The sequence below is a fragment of the Chiloscyllium plagiosum genome, chromosome 3 (genome assembly GCF_004010195.1).
Source record: "Chiloscyllium plagiosum isolate BGI_BamShark_2017 chromosome 3, ASM401019v2, whole genome shotgun sequence".
Taxonomy (NCBI): Eukaryota; Metazoa; Chordata; class Chondrichthyes; order Orectolobiformes; family Hemiscylliidae; genus Chiloscyllium; species Chiloscyllium plagiosum.
The window spans coordinates 13,874,004-13,887,354 of NC_057712.1; the positions used below are offsets into that span (position 1 = coordinate 13,874,004).

Sequence of the window (13,351 nt, forward strand, 5' to 3'; positions counted from 1 at the left end):
TAAATTCAGAACGGAAATGCGGAGACATTTCTTCAGCCAGCGGGTGGTGGGCCTGTGGAATTCATTGCCACAGAGTGCAGTGGAGGCTGGGACGCTAAATGTCTTCAAGGCAGAAATTGATAAATTCTTGATGTCACAAGGAATTAAGGGCTACGGGGAGAATGCGGGTAAGTGGAGTTGAAATGCCCATCAGCCATGATTGAATGGCGGAGTGGACTCGATGGGCCGAATGGCCTTACTTCCGCTCCTATGTCTTATGGTCTTATGGTCATATGAAAAGTGGTCGATGACTCTGGGTCTGTACTTGATAGAGTTTAGAAGGATTAGGAGGATCTAAATGAAGCTTTAAAGGATATTAAGAAACCTGGATAGAGTGGACATCGAAAAGATGTTTCCAGTAGTATAAGAAACTAGGACCTGGAGGTACAGCCTAGGGATGACCCTTTCGAACTGAGGTAAGGAGAAATTTCTTCAGCCAGAGGTTGGTGAATCTGTGGGATTCATTGCCATGAAGGACTGTGGCGGCCAAGGCATTAAGTGTATTTAAGCCAGTAAGAGATTGGTAAGGAGATCAAGGGTTATGAGGAGAAGGCAGGAGAATGGGGTTGAGAAACATGTCAGCATGATCAGATGGTGGAACAGACACAATTGGTATATTAGCCTAACCCAGCTTCTACATCTTATAGTCTAATGGCCACAGGAGTAGGTTGTCACTAATGAGATTCCTGCCTCCTTTCAGAATGGAGTTCTGGGTAGGAAGGCTCCTGGTAAATCATTTTCACCCAATACTGATCAAGGCCCTTCAGAGGCTAATTAATGACCATAAAAGTGCCTCATCCTTCCACTCCCCTGATTAACCTGTTTCCCAGCAGATTAAAAAAAAGTGACAGATTTCCCAACTGATGAAATGGGTGGCCCACCTGCCGGGTTGTGCATGGGATCCATGTTTTGGCCCGGAATGGGGGGTGGGGGTGGGGGTTGGGGTATTCATGAATAGTGCAGGTTGGATGACCACCGAAAGCCAACTGCTACTCTTGCTTCCAACCTGCTTGATCCCCTCTCCTCACAACTATCACTCTATGCACTCTCACTCATCTTCTTGCTTTTCCTGGTCTTCAATAATGCAGTGTAGCCAGCAGTATGACTCTTCAAAATTGTTACTTTTTAGTGTGGCTGTTAGATTGGGTGATAGCTTCTTCCAGGGTAGGACATCATAGTGACAAAGCCAGGGAAAGGATCATGCTGCCACACCAATGTCCCACCCATCCCTTCGCATGACCATCACCTGCCCTAAGTGTGACAGAGCCTGTGGTAGCTACCTATGGACTCACCCTGAGAGTGAAAGAGAGTCTTCCTCGTCTGCAAGGGACTACCAATGACGATGAAGTGATTGATGTGGATTGCCCATGGGACAAACACTTGGGCAGCTGATTGGTACTTAACCTGGTGGGCTTTCTAGTTGGTGGTAGGAAGTATCTCACTTCAAAAGGTCTCCCACCCCCCCCATGCTTTATGGATAAAATTCCTAACCCTTATAATTTTCAGCATATCAAACAAAATGCTTTCTTGTACATAACACAATGTGCATAGCAATATTTTAGTTGTTATTGATCATAAAATTAAATTTAATTATAGAATCCCTACAGTGTGGAAACAGACCATTTGGCCCAGCAAGTCCAGACCGACCCTCCGAAGAGGAATCCACCCATGCCCATTCCCCTACCCTAGTACTCTACATTTACCCCTGACTAATGCATCAAACCTACACACTATAGGCAATTTAGCATGGCCAGTTCACCAGAGTTGTACATCTTTGGAGTGTTAGAGGAAATCCGATTACCCAGAGGAAACCCACAAAGACGTGGGGAGAATGTGCAAACTTCACACACACAGTTGCCCTAGGCTGGAAACGAACTCGGGTCCTTGGTGCTGTGAGGCAGCAGTGCTAACCACTGAGCCACCGTACTGCCCACAGTGTTTGAGTGTTTAATGTTTGAACATCTGATTTCATTTTTACAGGTTGACATTAGAACAAAAGGAGCTCTGCCGCTGTAGGTTGAAATTATTAACTTACTTGAATCGCCTAGCAACATATGAGGTATGATACTCACGTTTTGTACACTAAGTGAAAAAAATCACTTCTTGATGATATAGTTTTCTCTATAATGGAGTTGTAACAAGTGCATATTGATTCATAGTTTGTTGTAGCTCATTATTCTGATGGCTTGACTTCATTGCATTGGAGGTGCTAGTAATTAACTATTCTCTAAGTTGTCAATGCACCTTTAATGGAGCTATGTCTTGAATCTAGTACATCAATAACAATTGCTTTTATTTCTACGTATAGGAAATTCTTGGAGGGCCTCATGCTGCTGAAAGAAGATATGATTCAGAATTTTTCAAAAAATTTAGAAGTCAAAATATTGTATTGTCAGCAAGAACTTATGCAAGGGTAAGATGTACTTTCTGAAAACGCATCTCCACTCATGAACTAAATTTCATTCAGTGCATGGAAATAAATTTTATCTGATTTATATCCAACAACTTGAATTCATATGATGTTTATAGTACTTGTAGCAGGGCCTAAAGACTTTGAATTTGATTTCTGCTCATCTGGTGTTAGTTGTCAGATACCTTAGGCAGTTTGATACCTTAGACAAGTGATGGTGAGGAAGAGGTTGGTTTGGAAACTGACACTGTTTCAGCAAAAGGCAAAATATAGCTGATAATTAAGAGGAACTCTAGACTAGGTTTGTTGGGAGAAAAGCAGAATTAAATAATTTATTTGTCAGTGTTTAACTTGCAAACATGACAATATGTTCTTGCATTTTATTTTAATATTCGCTACAAAAAAAAATCAGATATTGCAACTGGATTGCCAAATTTCAAGACTCTTCCCTTGTCATGATCACAAGTTGTCAGATAAACCAATGTACGACCAAGTAGTGGTTGTATTACTGACTGAGTAATCTAGAAGCCTCGACTAATACTACAGAAATATGAGAGTCCAAGTTCCCCAATGACAGCTTGAAAATGTAGAATCTGTTGTTAGAGAAATCTAGAAATTCAAAGCTAATATCAGCAAAAATAACCAGGATGCTGTCTGATTGAACAAAAACATTAACTGTCTTTTAGACCAGAAAGCCTACTTCCTGCCTTGACTTGGTTTGACTTGTGTGTGATTCCAATCTATTACTAATATGGCTGAATCTTAACTTATCTCAGACAACCTAGCAAACTATGAGAAAGAATCACAAACACATACTTCTCCAACAAGTCCACTTGACAAAGATAGTCAATCTTCTAAAGTTCACCTCACTCGCGTCTCAGGGCTAATACCAAATTTGAGCTGGCCTGTGGATTAGCAGGGCAATACCCTAATGTAGTAATTGCAACAGAATCATACAATTTAGCCAATGCTCAAAACTCTATCTACCTCCATTGTCCTATCTTAGGAGTCAGATAGCTCCTCAACCCTCTCCCCAGATGAAGGGACACAGTCGTATGCAATTGCAGTCAGTGGCCCTAAGAAATCCTTACATTGACTTTGTATCATGTACCAACAGGCCAAATATAGAATAATATACCTCATGCTGAAGACGACCAAATGGCCCATGCTTAGCTTGAGTCTGTACTGGCTTATATTTCATACCATTTGAAAGAAGCCTTGAAGGTAGCAAGGACAATGGTGCAGGACCTCAAAGTCCATTATTGAAGGTATCACTAAAGTTCCACCAAAAATGGAACTGACTGGACACTGAAAGACTTGGCTGCCTTGCAATAGGTGTGGAAGGAACTAAGATAACAGTTATGACAAGGATAATTTTTGGTTACCTCTCATTGCACATGCAATGTTCATTGATAATAGTGGCTACCACACAGAGCTTTTCGAGACTGATTCCAATTTCACAATAAGGGGACCTTTCACTGTTCTTGCATGGCTTGATCACCGTAATGAATCGAGAATAAATCTGGAAGCTGAAAACTGGGTATTCTTGAGGCACGGAGCTATCAGCATATTTCTCAATGCTCTTGAATGAGCCGACAAACCAATGATTAATCTGACTTGAATGAATAATGTAACAGAACATGATTTTGGCACGTGTTGGGACAATGAAAGGGTAGTTGGGGCCTACATGATGTAAAGAATGGACTCTTAGCCTTTCATGATGAATAAAGGATCAGTTAATGTAAGCAAAGCTATCCCGAGTAATAATAAAAATGTACAGCATACTGCAGAAGTTAATTTTATTAGAAACACATTTCCATTATTACGGACAAAAGGGGAAACTGGGTAAATTTAAATTAGGATTGTTTTCCTTTCTTAAACCTAAGATGGCAATGTGTTGTTTGATTTACTCTTTTCCCTTTTTATTCCCATCCCGTAATGAGGGAGCCCAAAGCAAGTTCCCCAAACTCTGGTTTACAAATTTCAATTTCTGAAGCAAATCCAAAGCAAAAATCCTTCAAGGTCATATCAAAGATAGAGTTTATTGACACACGTCTAAAACTTGGGAATTGCTTTTGCTATTTCATCGACATGTACCAACATTTGGGAAATTAAGAGAGAAGAGACCCTCTGGATTTACCAAAGGTTTTAAATTGAAAGTTATGAAAAATCAGTTCATCTAAGTCACAATATCCTGGAGGTGAATGCACAATAACAGTTTACTGAGCCTGGGACAAGAAGAAGGTTTCTTTCTAGCAGTCAAAGTGTAGGTTTCTTTCTAACTAGCAACTTTGAAATAGATGGTGGATCTGTAGTATGCTGCCAACTCAGCGTGAAGTCTTGCTGACTGGAGGTTAAACAGCAACTGGCTGTGAATCCCAGAATCGTATGGTTAAGGAATTCAGCAAGCTCAGATTTCAGTTGTGTAACAAGACAGACCATTGCCAACTGAAATGGCTATCTCAGTGGGCAAATTAAGATTATTAAGATCATGGGATAACTTTACTTCCTCCAACAGACTTCCAGTTGTGAGGCGAAGAGGTAACAGGAGTGATTGTAATGTGGTCAGCTAGCTGGACCTCAGATAATGAGTTCCCTATTTGGACCAGATTAACAGCCCCAATGGGGGAGCCCTGGCTGACATTAAAAAGGGGACTGTCGGAGATACAGGGTGGCACGGTGGCTCAGTGGTTAGCGCAACTGCCTCACAGCGCCAGGGACTCTGGTTCGATTCCAGCCTCTGACAACTATATGTGTGGAGTTTGCACATTCTCCCCATGCCGGCGTGGGTTTCCTTCGGGTGCTCCAGTTTCCTCCTGAAGGCCAAAGATGTGTAGGTTAGGTGAATTGGCTATGTTAAATTGCCCAAAGTGTTCAGGGATGTGTGGGTTAGGTGCATTAGTCAGGGGAAATGTAGAGTAATAGGGTAGGGGAATGAGTCTGGGTGGGTTACTCTTAAGAGGGTTGGTGTGGACTTGTTGGGCCAAATGGCTTGTTTCTACATTGTAGGGATTCTTAACAAAAAATACTGACATTTTGATAGGTGACTCTGAAAAGGCAGTATGAAAGTCAAACACTTTGTGTGTAAATAAAGGGTGACCTGGTGACAGGCTACCAGCCTTTTTGGGGCTATTTGAGTGCCTGAAAGCATTAGTGCCTACTTTAACATAGTGCATTTTAATGTTTTCCTTCATCCAGAGCTGGTGGGCAAGACTTAGCTCGTGTCCAATCTTTTTGTGACACCTTTAGCTGGCATCTCTCGACAATGCAGGGTTTTCAGAAACCTCTGAAATTAAAATCATGTGATCACCATCTGCAACTTTGAGCCCAGAAAGGTCATCCATTTAAAAAAAAAAGAATTTAAGCAGAATAATACCAAAGAGAGTAAGGTTTTTCATGAGATTTCTCATCGGGATACAATATTCAACTGTCTGACTGTCAAAGTAGGATAGACCAGCTTTTGTAAATCATATTGGCCATATGTGTTCTGATAAAAATAGTTATTGTATTCTGTGCAATTCATAAATATGTCTAGTTTTTCTGAATGGAAATTTAAATTCTGTTCCAAATCCAAGGAAGGCCAAGCTTGGTGTCAAGAATTGTACACCAGTTTTGGGTTTTCATATTACAGTGTATATGCAAGGTATTATAGCTTCCGAAGTATATTTACCTGTTGCATAAAAACACAATCTTGACTTTTGCCCTCCCTTGTTGACAATGTAATTTTCACTCGTCTTTGTTCGTAGACGTACAAAAGCCAACTGAGTGCAGGGCATTAAGGCAATCCATTACAGGCTATAAGTTACAGTTGGAGAAGCATTTAAATGAAATTGTACTTCATTTGCTAATGTATAAAGAAAAAAAATGGTGGCACTGTTCTCTGCTCATGACAGATGTGACTCCTATCTATGTGTTAATAGGTTTGCTTGGCTTTATTAAAGGAGACTTTGTGTAAATAATGTGTAATCGTTCCAAATACTAAATATTTCTTCTGCCAAATTATTGCATCTTTGCTGGTGGCTCACTTTCCCCTGAGTCCGAAGCTTTTAGATTCAAATTCCATTTGGGCACTTGAGCACAAATATCAAGACTATCTCTTCAGTGAAATACTGAGAAAGTGCTGCACTGTCAGAAGTGCACCATTTGGGCAATTCATTTAAACAAGGGCAACCCTGCCCTCTGAGGTGGAAATACAAACTTTCACAGCTGTATTTCTGAAAAGCCCCATGTTACCTTGTTTGTTGGTGTAGCTGTTTGTGAGAGCTGTCGGTCTGCAAACCTCCACCTTCTCGTCAAACCCTGAATATTTGTCCAAAACAGTTTATTGATTGTCAAGTGCTTTGACACATTCACTTGTTGCAAAAGACGCTCATAAGTGTAATTTCTTTTCTATTCCGCTGTTTCATTTTTAGATAGAAGATTATTGGAAGAATGAATGCTTGTTGCATGAAGGCAATTGTTTTTCAAGTGTTGATGCATATTAATTTGGTTATACCAGCTCGAAACTTTATTTTAGTGCCAACTGTGTTGGCAATGTCGTGGAGAAAATGTAGAGAATCACAAGGAGACGCGGAGAGTTCTTCAAGGAATAGGTCTTTTATTTGCAAACAAAAACCATGACACTCAGAAAACAGATTCTTGAATGCCCACGAATCTCAGGGTGGACTCTTTCTCCCTTTTTTATCATGTTTTTATTATCATGGGCTTTTTTTCTTTAAACAGGAGAGCAATGTTCAGGCTTTGGAGATTCTTTTTACCTATCATGGATCAGATTTGCTGCCTCACCGGTTGGCCATTCTTTCAAACTTCCCTGAAACAACGACTCCTCATGAGTATTGCTTCCTTCTTCCAGAAGCCAGGTAAGAATATTTTTTTAAAATACACATGTGCAGATTTATATGAAAAAGTTATTATCAAAGCACAGATTATTATATTTCATTTTATAATCTAACCTGAAATAAAGCTGAGTATTATGATGTGAGTCATTTACTATGCCAGTTCATTAATGTCTGAAATATTGTAAACTAAGGCTGCCACAGGTAGCCTAGTGGCATACTATTTCAGAACTGAACAAACCACTAGATTGTAGATATTTCTTTTTTATAAAATTTAGTGATAGTTATAAAACTATAATTAATTGCTGATCATTGCAAAAGCACAATTCTAATTAAATCTGACACGTTTACCAAGTTTGAGAGGTTTTTTCAATTGTGTCTAATTCTGGAAAATCCTGGCCAGTTAAAGCTATCTACAAATTACAGATTCATTAATTTCTTGAAATGAAAGTTTAAGTTACATTAGCAAATACATGATCACCTGAAGATGATTAGGTTTCAGAAAGCTATTGTATAGTTCTCTGTGCATAAACCTCCTATTCAAGAATAATATTACTTCAGTGTTAAAATAAAATCAAGAACTGCAGATGTTGGACATCTGAAGCAAAAACAGAAATTACTGGAGAAACCCTAGCAGCGTCTTTGGAGAGAAAACAGAATCAGCTTTTCATGTCCAGTGACCCTTCGTCAGTACTCGTAGTATCTAGAAAAAGCTAGTATATACGCTGAAAGCTACCATTTCTGATACCTCTAGTGGGATGCTACCACCAGACTCATTCCCTCATTCTCCTCCCATCCCCTCCCTTATCAGCATTTCACAGGGGCCATTCCCTCTGGGATACCCTGGTCCACTGCTCCTCTCCCAATATCTCCCCACATCTACTTCTCATGCAATCACAGAAGGTGTAACACTTGCATATTTATTCACCATCCAAGGCTTCATCATACTTTCCAGGTGAATCTGCGATTTACCTGCATATCATTCAATTTAGTCTACTTTATTTGCTGCTCACAATGTGGTCTGCTCTACAGTGGGGAGATGAAGCACAGCCTGGGTATCTGCTTTGTGGAACACCCACATTCTGTCCAAAAAAAATGATCCTGAGCTTTCATTTGCCTACTGCTTCAATCTGCCACCATGTTCCCGAGCCGACATTTCTGTCTCAGGCTTGCTACAGTCCTACAGTGAAGCTCAGCACATGCTGGAAGCCCAGCATCTCACCTTCTGCTTGAGGACCCTGCAGCCTTCAGAACTGAATATCAAATTCAATATTTTTTAGGGCCTCAACATCACCTTCTATTTCCTTTAACTATTGCCACATCCCCAGGCCTTGTCATTACAAGGGCTGCTTTCAGCATAGCCAACCCATTTTAGGGTCCCGATTATTATCTTTTCTTTCTTCCTGGCTCACCATTGTTACTTCCTTTGTTTGCTTAAGTGCTGTTCTGTCTCCCTGGTTCCATCTCACATATCGCGTACTCCTTTACTCCACTGTCTTCCAGTATTCAGTGTATCTACCACCTTTTCCTAGCTACTACTGGTTCTGAAGAAAGATCACTGGACCTGAAATGTTGACTCTGCTTTCTTTCCATAGATGCTGCCAGGGCTGCTGAGTTTCTCTGGTAATTTCTGTTTTTGTGTCACTTGAATATTGTTGGATCACGTACTTTGAGGTACAAACTAATGAATTGGTGGTGAGATATGAAGACCTTGTGAATGTCCAACATCAAGCTTGCATTTCAGAAATGATATTGTTATAATTCTGTTAGAGAACATTTAAAAGGAAATCCGAACACCCTATAATCAACTGAAAGAACAGTGAGGAGAAAGTGAGGATTGCAGATGCTGGAGACCAGAGTTGAAAAGTGTGGTGCTGGAAAAGCTCAGCAGGCCAGACAGCATCCAAGGAGCAGGAGAATCAATGTTTCGGGCATAAGCCCTTCTTCAGGAATGAGGCTGGTGTTTCCTAACCTCTCCACCCCCACACCCTCTCTCCGGCCTATCACCTCACCCTCCTTCCACCTATCGTATTCCCAGTGCCCCTCCCCCAATTCCTCCCCTTACCTTTTATCTCAGCCCGCTTGGCACACCAGCCTCATTCCTGAAGAAGGACTTATGCCCAAAACGTTGATTCTCCTGCTCCTCAGATGCTGCCTGGCCTGCTGAGCTTTTCCAGCACCACACTTTTCAACTCTGAAAGAACAGTGACACAGGATTTAATGTTTTTACACAAAACAAACTTTGTTGTCTGTAAAAAAAAAAAAAAAATTCAGCAAAGGCAGGCACTATCAATTTAGGTTTATATAATTGCTTATGCAATGATCTCAGTTCCACTTTGTATGACTCTCCAAGAACTCCTTTGTACATGAGCAGAATCTTGCAGATTAATTTACTTCTTGAGAAATGAACCCAAAGGTATTCCAGCTTTCTCCAAGGAGCAAGGTGTACAGGGATTCTTCCGCTAACTTTTGGTTAAAAGACTCTCTAATTTTGCTTTGAACACCTTAAAACTGTGAACTCTGCAGCTTCTTGCTTGGCAGTCAGTACATACCCAAATGCTTTCTCACAGCCTTGCAAGCTAGCTGTGCTGACTGCTTTCTGATACTGCACTCTGTGAAGGCCACTGTAAATTTCATCCTGTAGCTTCGATCTGGACAAATCTTCAACTTCTTCCTCCTTGTATATTCCCAGCTAAACCTGAAAGCCTTCTGCATTCCATGTGGTAAATGATCAAGTTAATTTTTCTCTTTGTTTAAGAACATGCCTGATTTAAAGTCATTGCCGTTTGCTCTTGATTGAGGTGCAATTGATAGCAAATCAAAACTGCCAACTGCCTTCTGTGAGAAATACTCACCTGAATTAAACAAAGGAACCTTCTTAGCTCCACAGGCCATCTCCAAGAAAACCTGACATGCTTTGGGATGGTCTCGACAGAAAAGTGAACTGATTATTTTATCTTCAAAGCAATTCTCTGGTTTTCTAACCCATATGAATAATTTAAATCTAGCACAGGGATTTACAATAACTTCTCAGAATTTGTAGCCCTGTTAAGCACCTATCTCGTTTACAACCAATGTTAAGCATCTTTTCATCTGAGAACAATATAAATAATTTATATCTTATATTGAAGTTAGGATAAACCTTCTGACACCATTACAATTCTAAACATGGGTCATCCCATCGTTCAGTAATTCCCACTCCTCTCTCTGATTTTGTAAGATAAACGGTGGTTACAATTGAACTGAAATGAATAATTCAAATAGAAGTTTGGATTTAGACTTGCATACCAATTTCTTAACCAGATATTTCCATTCATCGCGAATTTAACATTCCAATTTACAAAGCGAAAAGTTACATTTTAAAGCTTACAGATTATGAACCAGATGATGACAATATTATTGCATCTGAAACAAAAACAGAAATTACTGGAAAATCTCAGCAGGTCGGTTCTGAAGAAGGGTCACTGGACCTGAAACGTTAACTCTAGTGTCTGTCCATAAATGCTGCCAGACCTGCTGAGCTTTTCCAGCAACATCTGTATTTGTTTCGGATTTCCAGCAACTGCAGTCTTTCAGGTTTCTTTGGGTCCAACCCCAAACTGATCTTAGCCTTAATCCTATCAGTTTTTTTCTTTAGTATTATTGTATCAGAACATTTTCAAAGTAGTTTCCAATGTATTAACAGTGCTCAGATGTTCTAATTTAACTTCTAATAATTCTGTAAAAAGCCAACTCTCCTCTTTGTGAACCAGGTGATAAAATCTCAACAAGCTTCATACCGAGATGAAGTCAGAGGACTGTTTGCCTAGTTTCTTACTGGGGGAAATTTTTAAACGTGTGCTGCATTAAGAATGGATTCTCGCCGTTCCTGCACAGAATAGTTTGGCAGACACTTAATTTGTTTTATACAGGAAAATATATTGTCAAGCTTTATTTTGAAAGCAACTAGATGAAAGATACGAAGAATAAAAGTTGCTTTCAAATAAAGCTGACTTATTGGTGCCTCTGATCCATCGTGGTGGGGATTCTGAGATACCAGTTGATCTTGGATAAATAAGATAAAATCATCAATCATCAAAAATCCCTTGCATGTTTCTGTTTTTTTTTTAGAATAGTGCAAAGGTCTTTAAAAATTGAAATATGTGAGGGTGTTTATTTTGCCCTAATTTAGAAGTTCTGGAGAATGACATTTGATGATTTTGTTGTTATCAAATAAAATGAACCCCTGATCCAGGAAGTTTAACACATTCTTCATTTTGTATATTCTCATGTTGATGAGTTGCACTGATTGGATTAATTTGATTTCAATCATAATTGCAACTCTGTTCATTCATCGCATGAAAGAAAACATGTATTATTGATTTGTATACAGAATTGTCTCATCATGTGTTTGCCTGTTTGCTGGTAGAAGGATTGAAGAAAAATAAATGTGAAAGATGTGAATCTCTTGCTCAGATCACAAGGGGGTACTATTGTTATGCCTCAGATTTCACTATCATGCCTGGAGATATGGGACAGTATGAGTCAATTTCTATTCAAGGTGGATACTCAGACTGATTGCATGAGTGACTGCACTGGGAAATTGTCTGCAGTAGACCAGACATTATTAAACACAAGTATAATGTATAGTAACTACAGGTTTTTTTTTTGCATTAATGTAATGCCTTCATATTTTCTTTGAAATATTGCTGCTCGATACAATAAAACTAGTTGACATGATGACTGAGTTGATATACATCAGTGACAATATCAGCAAAATAAATCTGGAGCATTGTATAATGTAGTCATCTGCCACAAAATTTGTTGCCAGAGTCAACTAGGAACACTGGGTAGTGGCAAAGTAACAAAAATGTTCAAAATTAAATGTGTTATCGACAAAACTAATTTGTAAGTATTGTCTCTTGTAAAATTTTTGAATTACCTTGTGTGTCTGTATACTATGTACTGAGATTATACTTTATTTTGTTTGAGCTATGTTATGGTTTTGGGGGAAAGAAAACTAATGCAAGCTACTTTTATTACTATAAAATGAGATTTTGTTTACATTGAAAACTGCCAGAATCTCTCAAAAACAGGATAACAAAGGGGTACATTTGTGAAGTCTGTTGCTGTTTCTCTGTTAGTACTGTTAAAATCATCTCTATTAGTCGGCAGGGACATGGCCCCCAGCATGGTTTATTTGGAGACCATCACATTGACTCTGATTCCACCTTCCCTGACATTTAGTGCCTATGCCCCACAACAGGAACACACTTCGCCCACACCAGTCATTGAGCAATGTATACATCTGTCTAATCTGATTTACATTTAATGCCGAGATTATGATCTGTGGGTTGTGCTGCTTTATTTCGTACCTAACTCCTCATATTGACTGAAGAATTTCCTGTTTTAACCTGCCAATATTTGGAGGTGCCAGCATTGGCCTGGGGTGCACAAAGTTAAAAATCACATAACACCAGGTGATAGTCCAACAGGTTTATTTGGATGCACTAGCTTTCAGACCGCTGCTCCTTCATCAGGTCGTTGTGGAGTATAAGAGCATAAGACACAGAATTTATAGCAAACGTTTCGTGTGATGTAACTGAAATTATATATTGAAAAAGACCAGGATTATTTGCTAAGTCTCTTATCTTTTAGAATGACCATGTTGTTTTCAGTTCTTTCATATGTAAGTCACAAAACTTCTTAAAAAAAAAAGTTACATTCTCAAGTGAACTTTAACATGTCAGCGCAGATAATGCATTGAAGATGTGAGGCAGGAGACGGTGAACGTTTGTATTTTAAGGTTTAGTATGAGGATTGATCTGTCTTAGTTTTGAATGTATTGCATTTTTTTTTCCACAGGTTTGTTGATGAGCAGGGTGATTTGGTGGTATTGCCGTGGAATGAACAAAGGCATCAGGATCTAGATTGGTGTGAAGAACCAAATTTAAGGTAAATTTTTGCATGTTCGTATTCAGTTTTATAGATTTACCTACTGTGCTGGGTACAATACAATCAACACTTTCTTCTTGAAATATTTTGTTGAAACATTCTTTGGAAGGGATTGGGTAACTTGGGGTGGATT

General features: G+C 39.4%; 1 protein-coding gene across 2 annotated transcripts in view; it reads left to right on the forward strand.

Moving 5' to 3' along the window:
• Positions 1–13,351, forward strand: part of nbas (NBAS subunit of NRZ tethering complex) — a 261,417-nt gene that overhangs the window by 54,417 nt on the left and 193,649 nt on the right. For both annotated transcript variants that reach the window (XM_043677491.1, XM_043677501.1), the window contains exons 19-22: positions 2,020–2,098; positions 2,348–2,452; positions 7,172–7,308; positions 13,129–13,218. In XM_043677491.1, the coding sequence (XP_043533426.1) occupies positions 2,020–2,098; positions 2,348–2,452; positions 7,172–7,308; positions 13,129–13,218 (411 nt within the window). The remainder of the gene's footprint in view (positions 1–2,019; positions 2,099–2,347; positions 2,453–7,171; positions 7,309–13,128; positions 13,219–13,351) is intronic.